General features: G+C 49.2%; 1 protein-coding gene across 2 annotated transcripts in view; it reads left to right on the forward strand.

The window, feature by feature from the left end:
- MAMLD1 (mastermind like domain containing 1) overlaps positions 1–26766 on the forward strand; it is a 77310-nt gene extending 50544 nt beyond the window's left edge. For both annotated transcript variants that reach the window (XM_082771040.1, XM_082771039.1), the window contains 3 exons: positions 22574–22720; positions 24185–24266; positions 24556–26766. In XM_082771040.1, the coding sequence (XP_082627166.1) occupies positions 22574–22720; positions 24185–24266; positions 24556–25580 (1254 nt within the window). In that variant the 3' untranslated portion in view covers positions 25581–26766. The remainder of the gene's footprint in view (positions 1–22573; positions 22721–24184; positions 24267–24555) is intronic.
- The last annotated feature ends 535 nt before the right edge of the window (positions 26767–27301 follow it).

Below are 27301 nucleotides of genomic sequence, written 5' to 3' on the forward strand. Positions count from 1 at the left end.
TTTTACGTTCATCAGCTCAGATTGGTTAAGTGTTTGGAAAAGCAGAGATCTCAGCCCCCAGCCTCTGAGTGCATGCAATCGTGTTGTAAATACAGGGAAAAAATCACATTTATTTGGGATTTCCAAGACGTCGCAAGGAGTCTTCCTAACACATAAAACAAATTGCAGTATCGTGTATTCTTAAGGCTAGAAGTAACAGATTTTATCAGCTCTATCTGTTTTTTCTTCTACCCACCTCCCCGACCCTTCCCTTTTTTCTTTAAGTGTCAAACCTTTCTTTAAAGCCACTTTGAATGAAGTTCTGCGTGGTCTTTCCTGCTCATCATCTCTTTTTTCTCCACTTTTTCCTTTTCTTTTTACTGAAAAAAAAGTTTTTAAAATATTACTTTTTTTTTTTTTTTCCTTTTACTAATGCTGTGGAAAAGAAAAACAGATTTGATTTCAAAGGGCCATGGTAGCACAATACCAGAGCAAAGCCTTTGAGGGAGTGGAGAGCTTTTGAAGGCAAAGCAACAAGCCCTTCAGCTAATTAAGTGCCTTTGACTAGGCGAATAAAGGAAGCTGGTGATGAATCTGGATTACAGAGAGCAGTAAGGCTGAGCCTGGAGTTTGACCTCTCTGCAGATGTAAAAACATCTTCTTGAATGGTCATTTCTGAATTTATATTTAGCTGTGCAGTTGCAACGGTGTTGGAATTTTCTTTCAAACCTCCCTCCCTTCTCTCAAGAGAGCCCCAAAGGAGCTTGGCTGAAATGATTGCCCTGCCACCTTCCCCTTCCCTGCCCTCCCCTGCAAGTAAGTAACGTTGGGTGAGTTTGGGAAGGAAAGGAGTAAACTTGTGGAAAGAAGCGGGGTGTTGGGCCTGAGCACGCCAACAGTAATCTGGTGTTCTCAGACCTGCGGGAGTCGAGATAAAAAAAAAAAGAATAAAACAGTTCAGATCTGATCTTCTTACCCTGTTGCTCTTTCATGTTGTTTTTTAAATTGCATGTGTCCTCTTACATTAGACTGCAGGTATTTCAAAGCATTTCTCTGGTGCAGTTAAATCTTTGTAGCCACGTCTCAACCTTCGCCGTCTTTGGCGAGTGTTTTAAGACATTTACAGGCATTGTTATTTCCAGCAGCTCTGCCTAATGCACTCATCATTCCTTCCAGTTTAGCTATCTGTCGTGCTGAAAGCAGTTTGGACTTCACGTAGCACATCAGCCTAGGGGGAGTAATCAGCAGAGAAGTTGCTAAATAGCCCCAATCCCGAGTACGGTGCCAGGAGCCCCCCGCCCCTTGTGGTTCCGAAATGTGCCGGGGCAGTACAGCGCAGCAAAGCTGCAGCGCCCTACACGGTCCAGTCTTTCCCTCGTTAGCTGGTAAGTTTTAATAAAATGGAGGAAGTTCTGCCCAGTGTTTGGTGCTTAGGATGCAGACACCCCCGTGGGGGTGCTGGGGGCTTTTCTCATCGCTCCCATCAGGAGCAGAGCGCGGTGTGTGTACCGCCTGACCTGGCAGCGTCCGTTTTTTCGGTGGCGAAAGAAAAGAGGAAGTAGTGGTGCTTATGTGCTGTGAACACGTAGATGGAAACGTGACTTATCCCAGAGAAATTTAGGACAAGTCACCAAATTTCAGCCGGACAGGCTGCTTTTAAAGAGCTTTTCTGGTTGCTGTACCCCGCGTGCCCCATCCTCGTGGTGCTGTGCAGCGGTGGAATGAGCAGAGCAGTGTGCCATCAGGCACAGCTTCTGCATCAACTCTTAAAAAAAAAAAAATGCTTCTGTGGTTTTGAGCTTTAAGCAACAGACAGTTGTTTCCTTTTGCTCTGCAGTGGGGGTAGGAGAGAAGCTCTTCTCTCGCATGTATAGGGAAAGTGGTGCTACCATGCTGAAGTGTCTGATTCATCTGATGTGAAACCGTGTTGTGACACCCGCTTGTACCAAAACCACCCTGATCCTGCCAGCCGCAGTGGACAGCTTCTCCCTGGTTTTCTAGTTCACTTGGTAGCAGCATCCCTGGTTGCTTCTGGGCTAAACATTGGCTGAATCAGGCCCCAGCTACAGATTTTCTTGCTTTCTTTTTTTTCAAGTAACCCATTTATCTTTTTTTCATCACCGCAAAGAAAAAAAAAAAAAAAAAAAAAAAAAGAAAGATCCCTATGCAGAAATCTTTCATTTATAAGCAGTTGAGAAAAGAGTTTGAACATGTATTTTTTCTCAACTGTGCCCTTAGGTGCAGTGAAGTTACAAACATCCTAGAAATCGCAGTGTGAAAGGGGAAGACTCAGGGACCTTCTCGCTGTGACCGACGGCTTCATAACGAGTGCACCTCCTTTCTGTGTCCCAGTCTTAAAAATACCCAGCCCTCAGCACTGTTTGTGTTGCTGAGACCCTCTGCTTGCATCCTCACTTACAGGTCAGGGTACCCCTAATTCTGGCACTGACCAGGTGTGTCCCCCAACCCATGCTCTACCGACTCTCTCAAATTCGATGCCCAAATCAAGTTATTTTTAATAATTTCTGCCAGGATACGGAGATTGCATGGGTTGTGCCCTTGTTTTGGGGGGTTGTTTCCACCCAGTATGGCCGTGCAGCAGCCCAAAATTGCGTCTGCCCTTCTCAAGGCAGAGCTACTTAGAGAAGCAAAGGCTACTCCAGCGATTAGAATAAAAAGCAGGCAGAGAAATGAAAGAGTCCTTCAGCTGGCGATAAATCGTGTGCGGCTGTTCGGCAGGGTGGGGTGACACGGGCTGCCCACTTTGTCCTTCGGGTCTGTCCCTCTGTCATTTCTGCCTCCCTGCAGTCGAGGCTGCACACGAATAAAAGTACAAACATGTTTTGTTTCAGATGCAATACCTAGAAATAACTTTCCTGGTAAAGTGAACTCAGTCTCTTTTTCTTTTTCTCTGGGCATTTTGGAGAAATTTCAGTGTGTGGGTGGGGGAAAACAAAGCAGTGGCTGTAAACAGGAACTGATATTGTCTCCGCGTCTGAATGGGGAGAGAAACTGAACTGGCTTCGTTGGTTCCCTCGTACATCTGCGAGTCTGGAAACACTGGGATGATTCACAGTTTGCTGATTAATATAGGAGCGAGCAAAATGGTGTGAATTAACGGCCATTACAGATCTGCTCTGTATGGCAAATATCCCCCTGGAACAAATGATGTCTCACGAAGATTGCTTAGAGGAAGAGGTAATGGGTCTTAAATACAAATTAGAAGCAGTCCCATCAAAGCTGTTAACATTAAGGTTTGAAAGCCAAACACTATTACGAGCTGTCTTCAAAAACTCTGGCCATTTAGGAAGCATATCAGTCTGCCGTGTTGGCTTTGCAATATTTCTGTCTCGAGCACTTTGGGCTATTTCAAGCAGCCTGCACTAATAATTGATAGAAATTCACAATCAGAACGAAGCAGCTCTTCTTAGGGCTTTGAAGGCTAATCACTCTATTACATGTACATTTTTAGGTTAAATTTTTTATAGCATATCTAAAGGCAAAAATTATCATATCAGTATGTAATTCTTAGAAGCTCTGCTGACTGCTAACAAAAAGTAATCCTGTATTACAATTTAACCCTTTGCATATGGAGATGTTAGAAGCCCGAGATAGGGAATGCGATGCTGTAACGTGAGTAGTGCTCTCTGTCTGACCGGCACAGTGCTTTAACAGTTGTCACTGCAATAATGAAAATGAGATACCTTAAATCAGAGTCAGGCAGATGCAGATTTGAATGCAGGTTATGGACAAGCTGTGCCGAGCTATTTCCCCCCCTTACAGAATTGTTCAGGGACCCACACGAGGAGAGGAGCCCTGTAACGGAGGCAGAGCAGTGCGTGTGATATCCCAGCCTGCCACCTTACTTCAGAGGCTTGGTCTTGTAAAGATTCAAGCGCACACACCTAAATTTGCACAGCGGGAGGTCAGCCCAGGACGGCTGCAGGATTATTTCTGAGAGCAGAGTGAATCATGTATGCACGTCTTTGTATGCTCAAAACCAGAGGTGGAGAAAAAGGATGCGGCAAAGGGCAAACGTAATCATTGGCAAAGGCAGATTAGTTCTGCCACAAAAAAAAAAAAAAAAAAAAAAAAAGAGTTGGTGTTCCTACCTTAGTTCACGTTTATGTTTGAATGATTTTTGGCTTTCTGTGTTGTTTTTTTCTGAGGCTAGTACCAGCATTTTGTAAATGTCCCAAACTTTGAAGAAGTTCACATTTTAATCAGTCCCCCGATTGCTTGCAGTCCTCTGGGCTTTGCTTCTTTAGTCACGAGGAGCAGAAGCAGAGCTTCCCCCTTGCAGGAGGACGAGTGCCCCCCTGTCAGGCACAGCCTAACAAAAGCAAGCAAGGAAAAAAAAAAATCTCACCAAAGACTTTTTTTCCCCTCTTTTTCTTTGGTGATTGCAGGCTGCTGTGTGAATGTGTTTCTTCCCTTTGCAGACAGATGAGGACATGCTATCCTGGGATACCAGTAGTGCACATCCCTGCCATAAACAAATCAATTTCTCCCAGTCCTTAAAGACTCGGGGCTTTTGGAAGCTTCTCCTTGCCTAATGAATGTGTTTAATATTTCCTGTGCTCTCTGGCATTATTAAGTATAAACTGTTACTCTGCTGGATTGAAGTGCAGTTTACAAGGCACTTGTATTTGGATAGTCTGTTTTCTTTTACCCGTGCTTCAAAAGGCATGTTTAAGCAATTAATGAATTACGGGTTTTATTATTATCATTTATTTCAGACAGCCCCCTTTTTCTCCTTCCTTTCGACTCTCTTTCTGCAGTGGTACTTCAGCTTTCTGTGCAGAGGAGATGCAGAGCAGGGATGAGCTACTTTTTTCTCTTTTCCCTCTCCTCCCGAGAGGCATCCTGTGACTTCCTCTATTAGTCCATTAATCGCTGCAGCTCCAAATTCAGGCTGATCAAAGGAGCAGAACGAGGTTGAAAAGTGCAGATTCTGGCAATTGACTTGACTGTTTAGATTCCCCGCTGAGCTCATTTAGAGCTGGAATTAAGCTATTCCTGCTGTATTTTTTCGTCCTTGGCTGGGCGAGAGCGCTGCGCCGAGCGCCGCACCGGGGGAGCGCTGCGGGCAGAGCGGCAGCACGGGGGCATCTTCCAGCATCCACCCAGCCGCGGCTCCCCGCGCCAGGGGAAGGCTGGGCGACCTCCTGGTAGCTCGCTAAGAAAGTCTCTGCTCAGATTTCGGCTGCTGTTCGACTGCAGAAAAAGCGGAGAGCCTGTTAAGTGAAGGTGCCCGGAGTAAATGTCGATGACTGTGTGGGTTTTTTTGATGGAAGCGTCAGGTTTCTGTCTCGTACGGCTCTCCTTCCCGGGTTAGTACGTGTGGTGTGAGTGGGAAGGAATGAATTAAAAGATATGTAGGGGGGAATTTTGTAAACAACGAGAAGTTTCTTGTAAAAGTTCTCTTTACGATGCAGTGACTCACTTAAGGAATACGCTTGTTTTTAAAGCCAATTTCTACGTGCAGCTAGAAACCGGGGCTGTTTGCTGTCGTTAATAGTCTTGTTGGTTCTTGTTTGCTTAAAGCAAAAATGCAGACTGCCCATGCCCGTGTTGTTCTCTGCAGATTAACATCTGCTTGTGCAACCCGTCCGCATCTCAAATTCCTCTGGATGTAGGTGGGAGTTACGGGTTCTCCAGGAACACGCTTCGGGACTCCCGAGGTTGCTCGCTGCAATCCCGCGGTTCCCCAAAATGGGCTAATATTTCTCAAACAGAGCTGGGCTCATTTGGTGTGTAGGTTCCTAGCTCATTAAAGTGAGTTATTGGGACTGAAATGTGAATGGCATTCTATTATCAGAAAATATTATGCATTTAATGGTTTAAGAGTACTTAAGGTCAGCAAGAACAGAGAAATGCTGATAACATCACCATAGCCTGTGTGATGGTCCTGAAATGTAAGTAAATCTTTCTTCAGCTGAAAAAAAAAAAAAAAAAGAGATTGCTCGATGTATTGGTGTTTTCCCAAAGTTCCAGACTTTGTCTAAAATCCCCAACATTTATTTATGTTCAATTTTTCATTTGTTAAAAGAAAACCTGACAATTTAATCAGATCTTTTTATGATTAAGGAAAAAATATTGGCAATGAGGGTGAAATGGACAACCTGAGAATCCAAAAGCTCAGAGTCTGAGCTTTTTCCTGTCCATCTATATAATTTTTGAATTAAAAAGATCTGTAACCTTTATCAGAGACCCCGTGTGGGAAAGGGACTCCTGGCTTGGCTGTGCTCCTCTATTCGAGGTTGAAGCCATAGGTAGCACCGCTGTGCTTGAGCTTACAGAGGGGCTGTTTGAGGTTCCTCAGATCTCACACTCTATGAAGAATTTTTGAGTACGGTGAGCTAAAATCTTGCTCTCTGTGATTTTTTTTTTCTTCTGCTTATGGTAATGAACAATATTGAGGCTTTTCATAAGATGAAATGCTGCCTAAGTGCATTTAAAATACACATTTTTGCCTATTTCCATCTTGATTAAACTAGAGGGAGGGTACCTCCTAACTGCTAGATTACTGCCAGCCTTAACCACAAGTACACTGAATTGGGCTCTGCTCTCTTAACAGAGCCCATTTTCTCCTTCTGACTGGGCACTGAAAGGCTTTTAGTGCTACACTAACCCCTTCCAGACAGAACAGTTTTGCCAATTTCTGAAGAAATACCCGGGCAAGTACCACCTTAGACACGCTGGAAGGAATCTTGCACTGTAGATTATAAACCAAAACAGTTGGCCAGAATAAGGAATTAAAGTAATCCCTTAGATTGGGAGCTTGAAAACGAGATGACCTTCTGCATACACCCCGTGTGAGTGTCTAACCCAGCTGTGCTCTCTGCCCCCCATCATCACCAGCCCCGTGTACCTGCCGAGCGCAGCCCAGGCGCCCATCTGGGCAGCTGGAGCACACGCCTGCAAACATCCCGAGCTGTAAATGCGATGTATTTTTAACAGTAGTTCGTGATTGGAATGACAGGAAGGAAACGAGCAGAAAACATCCTATTCTATCTGTGTATGAAATCTTGCTGGTGCAAGATAGAGTTACCGCAATAATGATCGGCCGCTAATTGATTCATTGTGCTGAGACAACTGCCGAGCGGAGGAGCCGGCGGGGTCATTCCCGTGCTCAAACTCCACTCGTGTTGTTTGCTGAGGAAGGGCAGGAGAGGGTTATAAAGCTGCCGCCACTACATTCAGCGCCTGTTTTCTCAGAAGAGAAGAGACACCGCCAGCCAAGATCTCTTTCCTTTGGAAACTGTGGCTGGGAAGGGCCCCTTTGGCTTGTGAGACAAAGTGGGCAGTCAGACAGCCCCTTTCCTGAATCCCAGGCAGGCACCAGACGGCTGAAGGAAGAGAGGCACCAGGCTGAATTAGATTGACGGGCTGCGTTGGACAGGACGGCAGAGTCAGCCGTAATTGGTTTGCAGCTGTTCATTTTTTCCCCTTCTCCCTCCCCTGTCCTCCCTCCTCCTATCTGACCCCTGCGGCAACCGCAGCTCCGGCCCTGAGGGAACCTCGCCAAGCTGGGAGAAGTATCAGAGCTCGCTGGGCCCGTCTGCGGCAGCCTTTCTGCCCTTCCCTGCACGCCCACAGCAAACGGGGAGAGAAAGGAAAGTATTAAGGAAAAAGGGCTCTGCAGCTTAACCCAGACATGTGCTGCTTGCGTCTGGCTCCGTTCCGACCTGCGTTGCTGAACGCCGCCTTCCCCTGCCGCAGCTGGTGGCTGGTGGCTGGGGTGTTCCAGTTTTAGGGCAGCTGGCGGGGAGGGGAAGGAAAGAAATCAGGGGAGAGGCTTCGGCCAAGGCAGAGCAGTGACCTCTCCACAGCCCTGCCCGGGCAGTCAGAAGCCAAAGGCTGGCAGTGAATAAATGTGGCCTTCAAGTTGCGCCTTGGGCCACGTGCAGCGAAGCTGGGAGGAGTTCCCAGCTCCCCAGCGCTGTTTCATTTCTGCGCTGTCCTGACCTTCGAGGTGTCAGGGGGATGAGGCTGCGATTTCTGGGGCCTCTCAGAGGGGCAGCCGGCCCCTCTCCTGGCCCTGATTCACCCCGGGCCGTGGCACCTCGCAGGCTCCTTCATGCGTTGGCAGAGCGGACGAAGCCGGCGAGGCGCTGAGCGAGTGCCCCGGCTGTGCAGGGCTCCGGGCAGCAGGATTTACGAGACATCTGAGATTTCCTCTTCAGAGCTGTGATATCCGCTTGCGTCCATCTCCCGGGCCGGTGGCTGGCAGCGGGTTTGGTTTGGCGGTGTCCTCACCTGTAAAAGATCTGGCACCGAAGTGTGGCAGGGCTTTGCTGCACCTCGGGGGGCTTGCGGGGTCTCAGGCGCTCAGACGTGTGTGCGCTCAGACCGCTCTTGCAGATTTGCATCCACCTCCTAATCCCAAACTGTCTGAAGCTCGTGTTTGTGCAGGAAGCAGAGTTTTTCCTTAATTGCTTTCACTCCCAGATTTAAAACATCAAAAATGCGTCCCCGTGCCTCGGCAGGGAGACGCCCGGCAGCTTCCAGCTCCCCTGCTCTGTGGAGCGGGGCTCTGCTTGCCTGCTGCTCAGCCTTCCTGGGTCTGGTCACCTCCAGCAGCAATGTCAAGCTAACCCAATTCTGCAGCTGGTACCAAGCGCCAGAGGCGAGCTGTGTCGATGTCTCTTTAATTCCTGCACTTGTAGGATTCAGTGTGTATTTTTCCTCCAGTTCCACTGACTCACAGAGTCCTTGGGGGCGGAGGCAGGGGGAGAACTCGAAGGCTATAACCCGGCTCTAATTTACTCATCTGGTGCAGCCAGTTGTCAGTGAGCCTTTCCCCTCTCTGTCCACACAGATACCCCCTCTCAGGACTCTGTTTGGCCTCGCAGTTACAATTACAGCACGGGCAGCTTTGCTGCTGCCTGTCCTGGCCGGCCGGCTGCCTCTCCTCTGCTGGGCTCCCCGCGCCGTTCAGGAGCACGGCCCCTCGTGGCACGCTCAGCTCTTTACACGAGACACATTTGCTGCTTGTTTTTGCGTAGCCTTAATGGTGTAAACCAGCAGTTGAGGTGGGGAACGGGGCAGGGTTTGGGCACGTTTCTTTTATGGCACAAAACCCCAGTGGGCATCGCCGCCCAGAGCCGCGGACGGGATGGAGGGCGCCGTTCCGGACAGGGGGAGCAGCTACCAGATGCTTCGGTGCTCAGGGGGATTTGTGGCTGTACGAAATGGATTTAGAAATAAGGTGCAGTAGCATGTAAGTGACTTTTTTTTTTTTTTTTTAATCTGTTCAACATGCAGCTTCCAATAGCTCTGCCAGCTAGATTTGAATTAGAACCGGCTCCACAGCCTACAAAGGCTCCTGAGCCTCGTCCTGGGACCAGAAACCCATTGTGGCGTCCTGATTAGCGCTGGTGAAATCGGAAACCTCTCTCCGTGCCGATAAGGATCTTGCGAATGAAAATATAACCTGTTAATCCTGAATTTTAACAAGGATGCTTGTGCAACTCCTGGCCAGATCCAGGATGTGCCCTGTCCGTGTGCCCCTTTGTCAGAGAGGAGTTGCTGATGGGAAAAGAAAGGTGGGATCGCGCCCCTGAGACACCTCCTGCAGAAGCACAGCTTCGTGCCAGGTCTCTGGGGCTGGAGGAAGAGGGCTGCAGGGCTGTGCTGAGAGCAGCCCCATGCCCACGTGCTGGGCCCGACCCCTTCGGAGCTGTTGGCTGTTTTACCTTGAGATGGGGTAAAACTGCTGGCTCCCGTCCCTCCCTGCACCAGTCGCCACTGCCAAATGAGGGGAGGTCTGGCTGGGGCCATCCGTGCTGTTGCAGCCCCATAATAGCCCCTTTAATTAGGGGTAGCAGTAGGTTCTGCTTTGTCCTATGTTAATAACAAGTTCCAGGGTATAAATAACTCTGCAATTAAAACCAAACGCCTGACGATTTACCATTTGACACCTATGCAGTCTGCCGGAGCCTTGGCTGATGAGGAGTTTTGCTCCTGCCCTGAATATTTTATAATTGTTTTACAAAGAGCACGCGGGTGCTCCGTCATTAAGAAATGCCAGGGGGGGTACACGGTGGCACCGGGGAGCAGAGAACAAATAGCAAAGCCTGGGCCAAGGCCACAGAGAGCTCTCATTTCAGAAGCACGGCTGTGGTTTGTTTGACTACCTCTGTAAATTGACCTTTGTTGTTTAAAAAAAAAAACAAAACACCACCAGCAGACAAAACCAAGCAGTCAGGATTGCTTTATTGCAGGACCCGGTAACTCCTTCAGAGACGCTGCGGCGGCTGCTAAGGGCAGTGCACGCGGGGCCGCGTGCTCCTCCTGGGAGAAACAGCTCCTGCTGCAGGCAGAGCTGCCTGTCCCTGGCTGCGTGGACTTGGAAGAGCCTGTCCGTAGGTGAAAATAAGCAGAATTGGGCCTGGGAGCTCTGATCATTTTGGCCGAGGGGAAAGGAGCAGAGGGGAGTTGAGCTCTGCTTTCAGCAGGGGGTTGAGGAGCGCCTTCCCTCGCTGCCCAGACCGGCTGTGCTGCGCCCGATGTGGAGCCTGCCAGTGGAGTTGCATGGATATGCAAGCGTGGATCTGCCTGAAAATGTAAAAACAAAAGCAGAGCTATTTTAAGCCTCTGGAACCGGGGGTTATAAATAGCCTGGCTGGTGTTACTCCTGGCTGGGTGTGTCGTTCCTAAAACACCACCGCAACTGTCGCTTCCCTGGGAGGCAGCGTGTCGGCTGCCTCTGCGGTGCCGGAGCCTCCTCTGCGTGTCCACGTCCTGTTGATAAGTGCAGGATGATGATAAGGTGCTCGCTGGGAGGCCGTGCCCATCCTCCCGGCCCTCGCTCTGCCATCCAGGGCCTGTGAGCGTGCACAGATGGAAAGATGGGGGCAGAGCGGTGGGGAGCACCACAGGGCAGAGGGGAGCTCTTGGTGCCAAGCACAGGCTGCTGAGCTCCAGCCAGAAGGGAAAAGTGAGGTTCTGCACGGGCTTGGGACTTGGGAGCCGTGGGTTTAGCCCTGCCCATCATCAGCCATCCTTCTTCCCACTCCTCCCAATGGAGAAAAGGTTCCTGAGGGGGTATCTTCACCCAAACGCACACCTGGAGATGTGGAGCTGCTCCATCTGCAGCCGGGTGGGCCTTCACTCCCCATCGCTGGAAGCAGCAGCGGTGGCACTGCAGGGCACACAGGTCCATGAAGTTAAAAGCCATACAGGTACCTGGAACAGCCGAGTTCTGCCTCGGACAACACGCTCATCCCTGTGCTGGTTTTCCAGCGCAGAGGCAGTGAAGCAGGATCTTTGGCGGTGCTCCTCTGCCTCCCCAGCAACAGCAGCGTGGGGCTGGGGACGGGCTCTCCTCTGGCAGCTCCTCCAAGCGAATTCTGGCTGACTCCTGCAGCGAGCGATGATGTGTTTATTTGCAATATGTGGAGCCAGGAGATGTCTCTAGGTGGCAGGGATCTGGAGACTGGTGAACAAAAGAAGGCGAGGTTGGAACTCAAACTGTAAGAAGGATTGTTTGGGGCTAACGAAAACAGCTGTAAAACCAAGTAATGCCAGCGTTCAGAAAGGTCTGCTGTGGTGCAGCTCAGACCGAAACCTGAGTTATCCTTACAGGGCGCTCGAAGCATCTTGTACCCAGGAGGTGAGGAATAAGGAGCTTGTTGGCTGCTCTTTCTTTTCAGAATAGGTAGAGGTGGGCCAGGAATCTCTCCTGCCGCAGCTCAATCTTTCCTGAAAAAGGGGAATTTATTGCACATTCGCTCAGTGGAGGGAAGCTTGCAAATGGGCTGTGTCTAGCATCTCGAAAAGAAGCAAAGCACGCTGCTGTCTGGAGGTTTCCAGGAGTTCGTGCTAAATTCTTCCCCTGTAGCCTGCTTGTAACGCAGAGGAGCAGCGTCCTGACGCGATGTTCTCCTGGCGCAGAGCAAGCCGCTTGTATCTGTGGCGATGGAGAAGATTATTTCCAGCAAGAAACGAATGAGGATGACAGCAGTGACAAATACGGATCTTACACGTTCAAAAGTGGTAGGCTGACAGCTCCGTTTTCAAACCTGGATAACTCAGACCTCGAACCAGCATTTTGACAGTCTGCTGACTCTGGCGGGACACCTGCTGCCAGTCTGAGCACTTCTGCTTGGGGACCTAAATGTGGATGTGAAAAGCTGCCGTCGGTACCGGGTCAGAAAGGAAAGCCTTTGTCTGAAAGTGAAGCTGCTCCTTGGCTCTGCCAGCGGGGACTTCCATCCCTCGCAGTGGTTGCAGTTGCTCCCGGAGGGCAGCGGGAGGACTGATTCGATGCCATGTGTCTTCTCTCCTTTATGCTGAACTCCTCCTAATGCCAGCGTTTCGCTGCGGATTAGCAGCGAGCGCGGTGCAGGGCTGGAGCCCCCTGGGGTGCAGCGGGCGCCCGGATCCCCTCCTGGCCGGCCCTGCCCTGCGCTGCCGGGAGGGCTCCGTGCGTGGCACGAGGGCACGCACACGCGCTGGCGCGGCACGAAGACGCTGGGTTCGCTTTTTATTCCTTTTCTTACCCCCCCACCCCCCTTCTCCTTCCCTCTAATCATTACAAAACAGGAACAAACGAGTGTGTCACTTTAAACCATGAAACCACTTAGTCCGTAAAGACAGATTTGGCGTCTTTGTGCTGGCAGCGAGGGGCCGGCGCGGCGCTCCATAGTGATCCCACTGTTCTTCCCGGCCCCGCACCCCGCCGCTCCCCACCCCCTCTCGGGATTCGCTTCGTGTTTGCCTGCCTCTGTTTTTGTGGTTGGGAACCAGCAGAAGAATGGAATGGATTTAATGATTTGTTGGCTGCAGCGCCGGCATGATTAAGTCAATAAAGCTGCAAGCTGAAAACAGACAGTGTAGTTACAGTATATGACTTTAACCTTGTTAGTGCATGTTTATGTCCTCCTGCCCACTCCGTAGCCGTACGTTGCATAAAGAAGACCTGACCAATCTTTAACCCATTAAATAATTCATAAAGTGAGAGCAGACATCAGCTACTTGCAGAGCGGATCAGTAACCATGGGGTCAGCAATAACTTTGACTCCCTGGACCATATCCAGCATGTTTAAACTCTGGTGATGTCACCAGGCAGGCTTCTAACCTTAATCACTCGGATGGGAACAAAGGGAAGTTAACTGTTGACATGCGGTGTCTCCGCAGAAGAAATGGGAGCTCGGGCCAGCTCCAGCCAGCCTGCTTCTTCCGTGGGCTTTCCCGTCGCCTCCCAGAAGTGTGGTGGGCCAGCCGGTCAAACTGTGCTTCTAGAGGCCCGGTCTCTTCAGGGACAGAGGCACCAAGTCCCAGAAAATGTCAGGGAAGCGTTGGCTGACTTGCAAAGAGGGTATTTGGAGGCACTTGAATGTTTTTTTTCATTGTGGATAAATTTTTAATTGAGGGTATCTCCTCCCTTGTAAATGACAGAGTAGGATATGTAACAGGGGTGGGAGCAGGCAGACGCCAGAGGTGCAGGAGAGGACACAGAGCGAAGCAGGACTGTCCTCACTGTGGTGAAAGCTCTCCCAGTAAAATATCAAGCAGGACTTCCAGTAAAACTCCTCACCCATGGCTACCTCAGCCAGCCTCTTCTGCTTTTTCCTACCCGCCAGCACACGGGGCTGCCCTCTCGCAGCACGCAGCCCTCCACCAGCTCCCAGCTGGGCACCGAGGGATTCTCCGTGCCCGTGGCTGCTGCAGCTGCTCCTGCGGCACGCAAGGGGTGAGGCAGGGCCGGCGGGCGTGCGGCCAGGACACGCCGCGCTCCACTGAGCCGCGCAGCCAGGTCGGAGGCCCCGGGGGACCATTGCAGGTCGGTGTCGCTCAGTGCCACTCGGCGATGCAACCAGCTGTGGCCGGACCCAGAGGACAGATGTAGAGAGGAGGACACGGCAAAACCTCGGCTGCGCGGTGAGCCAGGACAAGCCCCTTCTGCCTCTCGGTGGAGGCACCATCCCAGGAGGCTGAAGAGCTCTTCCAGGAACTGGTCCTCGATCTCCTGTAACCGGGGAGGAGTTTTTAGTCCTTTCTGGGGAAGCTGAGACAGAAATGAAGCGACCTGTCCGTAGTCACGTGAAGAAACTATGTATGGTGGAACTGAAAGCCGACCCCGGTGGTGTGACTCCTGGTCCCTCTGGCCGGCTTTTATCCTGTGACTAAGTCGTGAAACAAACTCACCTTTCCAGATCATCTCCTTTAGGGGTGGCTTGGGAGTTCACCCTTAATGATTGCATTTTCTGCATCCCCTTCTGACAAATTGCACGCTCACAGTCTCACGAGCCAAACCCGCTGCTGTCTGTCCGAAGGGAGGTCTGCTTGTGCAGGTAAAGTCACCGGAGGTTTGTGTGCCCCCCGCACATCGTACATGTGGGGGCGTCTGCAGAGAGACCCCCGTGATGTGCACAGCTTAACGTGTGGGGCTGCTGGGGCTAATAAAGGCGCGCAGGTAACAAACTCTCACGCCTTACTTGCGAGCCAGATGGCTGCGTACAGCGGAGCCTGTGTCCATATCCACGCCGTGAGCCCCGCACTGAATTCCCAGGTGCCCAAAGGTACACACCTTGTGCTGGCATCGGGGCTGGACCTTCTGCTGCTGCCAGCACCTGCAGCCAGTGACCAGGGGGAAGACAGACCCCCTGCACCACTGCTGGCTCTTCCCAGTTGCTCAGTTATTCCCTGTTGCTTCATTCTACTAATGAAGACTCTCAAATTAATTTACCTTGGTTGTGTTTTCTGATATTTTTTTTTTGGGTGGTGGTGGTTTGGCTTTGCAGTGATCTTGAGCAGCAGCCTTTGCTTTGCAGAAGGTTTCTCCAGAATTTCTGCTGTGTCAAACCTGATTTGGGCAAAACCTCCTTGTTCTGGTTGTGTTTGGTTTTAGCTTGCAACGTTGTGCGATGCGTCTGAAAACCATTCCTTATCACTCTGTTGTTTCGATGGATGAACCCATGCACACCTAGCGATGTTTCATTCTCAGCCCCCCACCATAGCAGCTGGTAATTTTTGTGCACCGACTGCAGGTTCCTCCTGCTTGCTGCAAACTAGAGTCGCTCCAACCGTATGCTAATCCTGAGTGGGGGGGTCCCAACTTGTGACCCATCGCTAATATCCTACAAGTCACATGAAGCATCGAGGATTCTTGAGCTGGAGTTTGAAATGCCCGTGTTATCGGCAAATAAACACCATTAATTGCCTCTAATATGTCATGCAGTGGTTAAATGACAAGATCCTTATTAATATGCGTGTATATCAGCCTTTTTAGTGCGTGTGAGGGGGAGTATGAAGTGGTAAAATTATTTAAAATTAGTGGGGAATATTTACAGGAAGGCATAAAGAACTGTCAGTTGAGGAAAGCAGCATTTTATGTTCTTGTCCCGGATGACCTTGCTCCAAGGACAAATCAGAGCTTGATGAAATGAAGCTGCAGATGGCTAGTGATCTCAACTCTGTAATAATGAAATGACACAAGAAAAAAATGAGACATCTACAGTTTGTAAATACAATCTGAAATGAAGGGGAGAAAAGGAATTTTTAAGGGGAGATTGAGCTGACTTGGTTTCAGCAGTTCAGCGTTGGGTGCTTTAATAATAATTTTAATTAAAAAAAATAATAATGGGATAGCTCCTTGTTCCCCACACTCAAGGTCACCTTGATGTAATATTCTTTTTTTCACATGCCAATATCTTGGTTTTTAAAATTTGATGGTGAGGACTACCTAGTCACAGCTCGCTTTCTGCCCATTGTGTCAGCTCATTGCTGTCGCTGGATTTTGTTCCGCAAGTTGGGGGGGAGGATTTTGGCACCCAATGGGGCAGATGATCTGATATAACCATTTTCGGTGCTTGAATGGTTTTGTCTGTCAGGAAAGAGCAAGCTTGGGAGAGGTTTAATAGTGAAAAAGTGATGTGATACTTTGTGCCAGAGCTTGCTGTGCTTGTGGGCTTGCCTGAGAAACCAGGAGCGTGTGCTGATGTTTTTTGCATGTGGGCAGGTTTTCATGCAAAGGGCTTCTCAGAAGCGGTCGGGCAGCCAATTGCTATTGCAAGGGACGAGACTCGGGCATCTGCCTCTGCAAATCGAACCTTTATGTGAGAGGGAAGAAGAAATTCGTGGAAACATTAGCTTAGAAAAATGAAGTGTTTGCTAAGTTCTGCGCTCCAGAGCACCGCCCTGCAGCTGGCAGAGCTGTTGAGAAACGGGCTGGCAGAGAGCTGGTTTATCTCACTAGGAATCAGGAAAGATCCCGAGATTTCCCGGCTTTCACTCCATTAGAGTGAAATCTTCTTTATTTTATGATTGGATCTTTCCTGTTCTCTCTCAAATTCGCCACTTGGCTGTTGCATTTCCCTGTGGCAGCCCCCGCCGGGTGCTGAGCTCAGCCGACTTCTGAATCTCATCGACACCGCTGCTAGAGAGCGTGCCTTGACATAACACAAGGATTACTTGAGTCAAACCACTTTATAGATACGAGACGTTGTAGTTTGTCATCGCAGCTACTGCAACCTTGTAGAGACAGGCAGAAGGACTACCAGCCGAAATTGGGTGAGATAAATACAGTTTTAGATTATCTCATTGAATTTATTGGCGAGCTGCCCTCCATGGGAACGAGAGCGGGGTGTCAAGGGTTGGAGAATCATGAGGGCTGTACAAGCAAATATAAATATTTTGTTCTTTGCAGAGAATTCAATTCTGGATCGTGGCTATCTGTTATATAGACACTTACAAAACACCCATCTCTGCGCCTTCAGGTCCATACACGTAAACACAACAGGTGCAGTTAATGTTAAGGCACGGTGACAAAAAGACTGGTATAAAGATATAAAAGGAGGAAGGGTCCAAACAGCACGCAGGGTAAGAGCTATAGGGAAATGAGCATTTCAGCTGCTTCACTTGGAGAGAGGAGTTCCCAATATAATTGCTAGCCAGGTGTGGTGATCTCGTCGCTGCTCCCACCGAAGGAGGAGGGCTACCTTTGAAGGAAGATGTGTGTGCCATATGAAAAGAAAGAAAAACTTAAAAGACCTTTTTTAAAAACAAAGCCATATTCTCGTGGATCACTTACAGCCTTCAAACAAAGCCTTTTCCTGACTGACAGCCTGCAAGATAAGCTTAGAAACCTGAGGCTGGTAGTATTTCACATGCTTGTGTATCAAGTAAATGGGTGAAAGACAGGTAAAAAAAAAGATCCGCTGAGCTGCACAGTTTGTTTTATCAATGTTCGTACATTGTGTTAAAACACACAAGCAAACAAAAAGCTGTGGAGCATTTCTGAACTGAAAGGCTCAGCTTTATCTTAAAGAGCATCTCTGAACTGTGAGCAGAATAGAGGAGAGAAAAAGAAAGAAAACTTCCAAAGAGCAAAGGGAGAGTTTTGTTAAAGGCACGAAGCAGAGGCCAGAGGCATACATAACCCGTGACTTCGGGGTGAAGCAAATGGTCGCGGCACCTTACAGAGGTTGTGCTGTTGAATGGAGTGACACGGTCATCCTGCTAAACCATGAGCATGAATTTTGTTTGCCCTGGCCAAACAGATTCACAGCTTGGATTAGCAAACTGTGTTAACAGCTGTGGAGGCAGTGATCCTCCTTAGTGAGGGTGGCAGCACGGTTTGCTCTGGAGCCACCCGGGGTTATTAGGACCAGAAGCCTCCACGTGGCTTCTCTGCGAATCAAGACACAAAACTCTTACAGCCATGCAATTCTGTGGGTGAGCCAACTCCAACTGTGTGAGTGTTTTATTTGGTTAGTCTGTAGGATTTGTGGAGTGGTTGTACTAGGAGCTGTAGTCATGGACTTCAGAGAGAAGGGTGACCCTGCCATGAAAGCCCCGCCAGAGCATCGCAACGAGGGGCAGGCAGGCGGAAGCACGGGGAAGCAGCAAGGCAGGAGTTCGAAACCAGTATTTGCATTTCCTCAGCAGAGTACAGAACTCCCCATACGTAACGCAACAGATGTGCTTAAAATATAGAACAAAGCTCGGCTCATGAAACTTCACCCCACCCCTAGAGAGTATCTGGCCCTGCAGTGAGTGCGGATCCACCGAAAGTCCCCGGCTGCGCAGCCACTGCCTCTGAGTGGCTCAGCAGCACGAGCTACCCCAAAGTCTTGTAGACATGGTTTCCCCTCCCTTTTTTTTTTTTTAATTTAACTTAATTTTATTTCACTATTTATTTTATTATTTTTCTGTGTGATGTCCCAGTAGATATTTAAGTTATCTCCAATTGCAAAAAAATCCAGCGGCAAGCAGCAGTTTGTCCCTTCCTGTTATTTACAGCATCTCCCCTGACCTGCCCACGGCTCGTCTTCTTTTATTCTGCGGTGCTGCGGCTCGTTTCAATGATCCTTCTGTTTTCAGATGTATAATTACTGGAGTCAGCTGGGTTCCCCACTTAAAGCGGAGGGAATATTTCTCAGATCAGGAGCGCTTTCTGAAATGGCAGAAACTTTTTGCATGCGGCCACGTTATGCATTTCTAATGCGATGCATTTCCGTTCTTCCACTGCTGCTAAGGCTTTCATTTAGGAAGTACAGTTCTTCACCTGCTCTGCAAATATCCACTGAAATTTGCAAAGCTGAATGTCTCTCTCTCAGTAACCTTGCTGTGACCTGGTTATCTGTTAGAACCACAAAGAATTCAGTCTCTAATTAGTCCATCTGTTAACTATTGAAATTCATGGCTTAGTTTTATTGTCTGGGTCTGTAACATAATGCTGAATGGTCTCACCTGGCAGCTTATTTCTTATAAAGCAAATGTGCTTTTCCAAGAGCCATTTTGGTGCAGATAACTGTCTTTTCAACACTGGACAAATGACTCTGTCTAGCAGCCTGCAGTCCCCTTCATGCCCTCGCTGAAATAAATTGTACATCTCCAATAGCTCTGGGCTTAAGTCAATACAATTTAACATGTACATTTCTTTGTTACATTCTTTAGAGTCGCACTGTAAGAGCAGATGGGAAAGTTTGATAATGATAAATGAGTTTACTGTTTTCACGCAGTCCTAAAAAACAATGAATGCTCTTTATTAAAGATTAGAGGGATTGTTACATGTTTGCCAAAGAGAGATTAAAGCTCTAGCTCAGATCCTCAGAAAGTCTTGCTTTTAAATCCTTTTTGGACTGTTTGTTAATGAGGATTCAGAGGAATTAGGGGCCATAAATTTCTTCATTCTCACTTAAGTGAAGCCACAGAAGTGATTACTGGATGTATAACTAAGTGGTAAGGACTGGAGTTTATCAGCTGTGTTCACGCAGAGCAATTCATCTCCGCGCTTATTTACTGCAGTTGTGCATCTCGCGTGGGATGTGATGAGGCTGGGCAGGTCGGGCTCAGCAGCGAAGGATTTTAGAAGGGTGTAGGTGCAGAAATACACACGGTAGGTCCCAGTGGGACTGTTTGCACACTTTGCATTAAGTGTGTGCCTGAATGTCTTTTTTGGCCCGGCCCCATACTGGCTGCAGTCGGGCACAGCCATTTGCAGCAGTCCCAGCAGTGTGCCATGTGCGCCCCGGGGCTGTCGGGCAGGACGGGTCTCACCGCTGTGTGCTTTGCGACACAGACAGCGTATGCTCCTGCAAACCTGCACCTAGTGCTTTTCTCCTTGCTCTGTGCTTGGGGTGGTAGCCCTGGTGCCTTCCCGAATGGAGCTGCCCATCTGGGAAGCCCCCAGATAGGGCAGGGGCTCCAAAGCGCTGCCACCAGTTCAGCCAGCAACACCAGCACGTGCTCCCAAACGCACGGCCCCAAACCCCCCGCCGGGTAGCCTGCTGCTGGGCTGGGCTTCTGCTGATTTCTGGTTTTGTTAGGAGGTTTTTGAGGGGAAAATGACCCCCCCCCAAAAAAAAGCCAACATGCACACGCATTTATTTTAGATTCTGAAGACTAAGAATCCCCTGCAGACACCTGCAAGCCCCCATCCCAGCGCTGCCACCAGAACCCTCCTCTCTCCGCTCTCTTTGGGGTTTGAAACGGGAAAGTCCAAACTATAGACGAGTTAAGACTCTGGCATGTTTGGCTTGGCCTCGCTATGGGAAAAGTGACTTTTCTAGGGGAGTGATGAAAAGGAAAAATGCTTAAAGTTCATTAACCTTTGGTACAGATAGCAGCGTCCTTTAGACTACACCAGAGCTATTCTTAGCCGTGACGTTGACACGGGTGGTTCTCGTTGTAAGGGAATACAGCAGTTCCCACTAGCGGTGAAAGGAGGAAAAGAGAACTTTTTTTTTTTTTTTTTTTTGGATTAACCTACATGTGAACTGTAGACAGAAAGATTTTGAATTCATTCCTTGTCTTCCCATCTAGGCTATTTTGTCCTAATTTCTCCCAAGGCAAAATTTGAATCTATAGATTGTTTCTTTACCGGCTAATGAAGTGTTATACAACTTTGCTCTGAAAAACTCAGGAGCCCATTCTCTGTATTGGCAAATAAACTTCGCTGATTGTCATTATTTGCTATAGGATGCCTGCAGAAAATCCCATACAATTAAGCTGTTGTATTGCCACAGCACAAGAGCCACAATTAGTAGTGTGATTTACACTTCTTTAGCATTAATAATATGGAAAAATCAACATTAGTTTCTTGATGATGTTTAGGAAGAATTGGAACGAGGTGGACATGATTAGGAAAAGAGCCTTTAATGTTACGACTTGGTAATGCAATAGCCCTGAGCTAGACATCAGAATGATCGCCCTTGCACTAAACTCATTTGCTTCAGTAAGCACAGACCCTCTGCACGCAACAAGACAAGTTGGGAGGAAATTGGATAGATGGCAGGGATTTTGGTGGTATGAACATTTCAGTGTCTTTCATGTGCAGAGTACACAAACTGAATCCCTGCACTTTCAAATATTCCCCTAGAGGCAATCTGCATTATTCAGAGCTTAACCGTGGCTGCAGAACACTGTCTGACATGAAAGCAGAACGCTAGCTTTACATGAACTTTCATATTTACATCTGTAGTAAATCATATTTACTTTTTTCCTCCCCTCTTTTTTTTTTTTTTTTTTTTTTTTTTCTCTTTTTCTTTTGGAGAGAGGGAATAAAATGGGTAGGAGGGGAGAAGGAGGAGGAGAGGTGTCCAGCAGAATTGTAAGCAAAGCACCACTAATAAAGCCTGGTCTTATGAGACTGCCCATGAATGGGAATGATAATGAGCGGTGATGAGCTGCAGGTTTGTGTCTTTTAGTAAATTATCTAGCGGGCATTTACATTTCATCAATTGGGCTTTTGCATAATAGGCCAAAGTGCTACAACAAAAGGAGGCACCATAAAAATGAGTAATTTCGGTGACCTTCTTGGTAATGGCTCGCACCAGGAGGATCTGGGCAGGTGGAGGGTCCTGCCTCGCGGCGAGCTGCTGGGGAAAGGCACCCCAGGCACGGGCACCAAACGCCTCCCAGCGCCTTCTGAAGCACGGCTCGTATCCTGTTTTCTCCATCTGAGCATGCTTCTAATTGTCAGATGTCAAAAGGCAACAACCATTTTCTTCGTGCTTATCTCCCGATAACATTGATTCTCAAACAAAGGATGTGGGCTTCCATTCTGAAAACAAAGGAAGCACGGCCTAGCTAAGATTGCTGGATATAACACACATACTTCTCCCTGCCAATAATAACAAAACATCATAAATAATGTAGAGGCTGGATGTGAAAATGGAGAAAGGGGAATGTGCTGGTACTGCTGTGCCTGAGCATGGCACCTGGGGGACTGCTTGCCTTCTTGTCCTCCTCCAGGCCTGGACTTCTTCCCTTGTTTTTTCTCTCGGATTTCCTTGACTGCCTGCCAGCTCCTCACATGTTTTGACTTCAGTACTTTTTCTAATTCTTTTTCTCTTTTGGGTTGTGTCTTCCTGGTGGTTTTGTGATTTATTTTTTTCTTCTTCTCCCCACAATGCTCTTTCTGTGGAGGCAAGTCCTCCACTGGTGACGGGTCTCTCTTTGGGTCCTTACAGCAAGGCCAGTTTCCACCAGCCGTGAATCAAGCCGGTTGCATTTCTGATTTGTGCCTGGCCATGATCTGATCCTGTGTTATTCCCTCAACTTTCACAGGTGGCTCTTTTTCATTTTCCCATCGGGAAACCCTTGAGAAGCATTTCAATCCAGGCCCACATCTTCCCCATCTTTCTGGGTCCCTGGCCTGATTCCTCCTTTTCTCTCCTTTTGCCTTTGCTCTGCTGCTTCCTTTTACTGTGGCTTCTCCATCATATCCAGTTGCCAAGTCCTACCCTGATGCAACTTTTCTTTCCTTATGTCTTGCAGTGTAACAGTTGGGGAACTGGTGGGAAATGTGATGCTTTACTCACAGCCCTCCTGCCAGCCAGGCAGCCATGTGACGCCAGTAATCTTAGTGAATCAGTCCCGTAGCCTTGGGCTAGTCACAAAGGATTTTGGATTAACCTTTTGCTTCTCTCATTTCTTCTTGTGCTGACCCTCAGAAATCGGAGCAGTCCCCTTGCCCCTCACCGTCCCCACCGTGGCATGTGGGTCCGTGTGGATCCACAAGGTGTTTTTGGCACAGGATAGCCAAAGACTGGAGAGAGGGCATCGGCAGAGAGGATGAAGGCTTCTGTTGTTATCTCCCTGATGAGATTAATTTTCTTTTTTTCATCTTTCTTGGCAGGATCAAAATCCTGGAATTGTTGCCAGACTTCAGGAGCCAGGCTCCATCCCAAGCGGAGGCTCGGTGCCGGCACCAGCCACGGTGAATGGGTACACGATGAGGAACCATTTACTGAAGCAGCAAATTATGAAACGACAGCTGATGCAGGTACGATGCCGAGAGCCTCTGTGGGCTCCTGTGCCGTCCACCTCACCGGGAGGGACAGGACTAACTGGAATGGGGAAACGAACAGTCAGCAAACACTAAGGAGTGACCAAGGAGCTGCTGGGTTGAGTCAGAGCAGGGCTGTCCTGCCTGAGAGGCCACGGCCAAGTGCTGCTCAGCAGGTCCGAGTGCAGCTCTGCCCACTCATGTGCAAGGGAAGAATTCAGTCACCTCCATATCATTGCCGTCATCCGTGGTCAGCCTCAGAGCTGGGAGGGAAGACGCTGAGAAGGGAGGCTTGAAGAGTGAGTCAGTCCCAGGAGAGAGATTCTCCATGCTTGCCTTTCTCCCTGGTTCCCCAGGGATATCCCAGAGCATATGATAAACTCCAGTTCGTCCTGGACGTGGCAGTTCTCTCGAGGGACAGAAGTCCCTGAGTGAGGCTTGAAATGTGCTGTGTGAAGGAGCAGGGGTGGGGGAATCCCACAGGCAAGCTGGGTGAGGCATCACTGAGCCTGCACCTCGCGCTGTCTGAGCAGGCTGCTGGGTTTGTGGCAAGCAGGCTCGATTCCTTGGATGGGAAACAGTGTGAGAAGGAGTTCAGTAAAACCCTTAACCAAATATTATCCCGTTCGTTGATCAAATTCCCTTCCAAAAACAATTGTGCCTCTTTGTCATCTGTTAGCCTTAAGCTTATCTGTGCTGCTCTAGCACAGCAGGAATTCAGCCAGGCCTCAGCTTGCACCACGCGTGGAAGGTTCCCCGGCTCACAGCTGCTGTCTGCGGCAGGGATGCAAGTGCGGTGGCAGGTTCTGGGGTCAAATGGCTGCAGACATGAATCGGGGCACTTGGAGGAAGCCAGCAGGATGCGGGGTCCAGGGCTGCCCGTGGTTCATTGCTGTGTTCTGCTGAGAAGTGGCAACCGGCACCATAGGTGATGCACCTGAGCAGAGCCGGGCAGGGTGATGGCCACCAGCAGTCCCCTGCTTGTCAGCGTGTCCCTGAAATGCTGCCACAGATTCTGCTCACTCACGGACTCTCAGGCACCTTTTGTCCCGGGATCTGGTCCTTCAGAGAACGTCCAAAGGGTCAGCACAAGAGGCACTGGGGAGACGCCAGGATTCCTGCAGCCTCTGGCTGCCCTGCGCTTCACTCGTACGCTGCTGAACGCGAGGGGCTGCGTGTTCGTCCAGCTCCCCCTCAGGCTGCCTGCACAGCGTCTGCTGAGGGTGGCGCTTCCCAATGCGGGGCTGTTGTAAGGACACCTCTGCAGGAAAGGGCATGTGAGCAATTAAGATCTGCTCTGAAGTGAACCGTCTGGGCTGAATCTCATCAGGGGTGTGTGTGTGTGTGTGTGCGTGCATGGGAGAGGTTGTTAGTGATGACAGTGGCTACAATTCAAGTGTCTGCTGCTCGTCTTGTTTGTCAGGACACTGCAACTTGACTATTATTCCCCTTGTCTTCCAGGAAAAGCAGAGACAAAACATGCTGGGAGTAACGTCTGAGCAGAGGAGTTTGTTTGCGGCTCAGCAGATGAATCAGTTTCAAGGTAAGGAGGGAAGTGGCGTGCTATTAAAAGCCTCGAGGAGCCAGGGCCTGGGGTCTGATTAAATACGGGGCGCTTAATGATTCTCTGCCCTGAAATAAAAGCGTTTCCCATTTGATTACGTACCATGAGGTTCACCCGTTTCCTTATTGCTCTGGTAACAGCGCTGTTACACAGCCCGCGGAGCAGGGCCCCATGTAGAGAAAGATAAGCGCGGCGAGGCAGCCCGGTACGGATCTGCCGTGCTGGCAGGGTGAAGGTGCTCCCAGCTAACTTGTCTCTCTGTGTGCAGCCGTGCAGCAGCCCCTTCCCACCGAGTGCAGCCAGCCGATGCCGGCCCCTCCGCCCAACCACCGCATGCTGCCGTCTAACCCAGCCATGCTCCAGAGCACCTTGGGCGCCGCGGGCATCGCCCCAGCCACCGCCAGCCAGAACAGCGGGACCATGGTGATGATGCCGCACAACCCCGGCAAGCAGCAGGGGGTTTTTCCGCCTAATTCTGACTTTAACATCCCCCTGCGGCCGAGCCAGAACTCGCTGGGCATGAACTCCGGGTGCCAAACCGTGCACAGCCACGCGGCCGTGCGGCCGGGAATGCCAATGGGCGGCTTTAGCTCCGGCTCCTTGGCGAATCACTCCGCCACTCAGCAGCACTTGAGACAGCCGAGCGTGCCAAGAATCCCCAACGTCTATCCCAACTCATCTGCCCAGATGTGGACGCCGACCGCTGTGCCAAGAATGCCAAATCAAAGCCAAATGGATACCAGCATGCAGCAGTTCTCCAGTAACACTCTTTTCTCCAAACAGAACGCGAGGCCCAACGCGTCGGGTCAGCAGTTCTCCCAGCAGGCCGTCGTGCCGCCAAATCAGATCGCTCCCGGAGTGCAGGTCAGACAGATGCAAAAACTAAGCATGGGACAGGCTGGCCAGGGCTTGAGCTCGATGAGTACTCAGAACTTGAGACACAATTTAACCAGGGGACCGTTGCCAGCTATGAATGTTATGAAATCAATGCCGCAGGGAGTGTCTGGTTTTAACCAGCTCAGTCCCGCCTCGGGGCTCGGCCCGCCGAGCTACCCGGCCCCCGGCCAGCCGCCCGACGCCTTCAGCAGGATGAGCGCGGCTTCCGAGCTGCCGCAGTACGACTTCGTGGCCCAGCACAGCGGCTCCATCCTGCCCGCGAACTGCAGCGACGCTGACTTCCTTGACTCGCTCATGAAGAGCAGCAGCAGCAGCAACGACGAAGAGTGGTTGAACAATCTGACGATGATAGATGACATTTTGGGACAGCACGCTCAAAGCTCCGGCCACGTTTAGCTCGGAGAGAAGCGGTTGCATTGTAAATGCCGTGTGTGTGACTTTTAAATCCAACAGGTGGCCCGTGAAAACCGCCACCTCTTTCCGTAAAGAAAGACTAGACTCAGCCAATTCTTTGTCTGCATCAAAGTTTAATATTGGCAGTTTTTCAGATGACTGTATATATTTGAATATTTTGTAAATTATGTTTTCCTAAACCTTAAATGTAGAAGTATTTATACTTCTTTGCTGGACTGTTTGTAAATAAATCTATAGCATAACTTTTGGTTTTATTATAGGGATTTCATTATACCTTGTTATAAATATGCAAATAATATTGTTAGTTTCAGTAATACTGTGTATTACAGCATAAAATACTTATGTTTTTGACATAACTTAACACATGAACTAGGGGTGTCACTGCAGCCAGACTAGGCAGAAATCTATTCTCCCATATCAAGAGGAAAGGTTGAAAACTTGCATTAAAAAATAAAAATAAAATCCATAAAAGGAACTGCTGGGTGGCTCACAGCTCAATCCTGCAGCCCGATGGTGGCGTGCAGGTCCCCCCCGGGCTCCCAGCGCAGTCAGGGACCTGCCGGCAGGGATCCGTTTGCAGGATCAGGGGGGAGTTCTCGACCTGATACACTCCAGTACGCTGAGGCGATGCTGGCAGCGCGTCGCCCGGTGCCCTGCAGTGAGGCTGTGCCGTGCCCCTGCGGTGTGTGTGTGTCCGTGCGTCACAGCCAGCTGAGGAGCCCCACGGTGTGACGCGAGTTCGGCTGAAGAAGAGGCGCTGGCCCGACATCGCGAAGGCTTCCTGGCCACTGCATCCCGCAGCCAAAAGGTGGTTCTGGTTTGCACACCCCTGCCATGTATATTTGTAGTGTACAGGTGATTTGTTCCTGGTTTTAAGGCTTTTCATAATTTCTGTTTTAATGTGAGACTTTTTTTCAGGGGAAAAGTCTATAAACATTAATAGTTAATTTTTGATGTTTTTCTGTCAGCTACTATTGTCCTATGTATATTTAAGAGTCTGTTTATAAAAGATTCACTGTACTGTAAACTTCTTAAAATGTTCATACTTTGTGTAATCATATTTTAATAGTCACATCATACTTCGCAATACATTTGTAATATAACGTCAGCTTCAAGCACAGAATGTTTTTTTCTTCATACCATAATAAACTGCCAGGGGAAAATTGCATATATTTTATGTGCTCGTTTCTTAGCTCCAACATTTTGTACCTGCAGATATTTGAATTAATTTGATTTGTCCAGGATGCTACAACGTCAATCTAATAACGTGTACAAATGTGTATGTGCTGTTAATAGACAAAATGAGCTAGACAAAGAATTGAAGTGGGCCTGAATTTTGTTTTGAGATGGGCTTTCCTAGGCCCGCTCTCCGTTTCCAGTACAGTTGTGGCTAAATATGAACAAATTATTCTCTTCTTTTTTACATAGCTCCATTTGTTTAGGTTTCAGTGCTTATTATTCAGAAACAATTGACTCTAGATTTTGGGGCTCTTGCTGTACTGCTCCTTCAGCAATGCCTCTGGTGGCATTTCACTGCTTGAACACAGGTCTCAGGGGAGAGCCCGTCCCTGCTCTGGGGCAGTGAGCTGGGTGTGAGGAAGAGCAGGATGAAAGAGGGCGTTTTTCACCTTAAATAAATGCACAAATAGTCTGTAGGTAGAACTGCCTTGTTTAAACACAAGCAGACACCACCCCAGCTTTCT

This window comes from Aythya marila, assembly GCF_965140915.1.
Source record: "Aythya marila genome assembly, chromosome: 13".
In the NCBI taxonomy this organism is placed as follows: Eukaryota; Metazoa; Chordata; class Aves; order Anseriformes; family Anatidae; genus Aythya; species Aythya marila.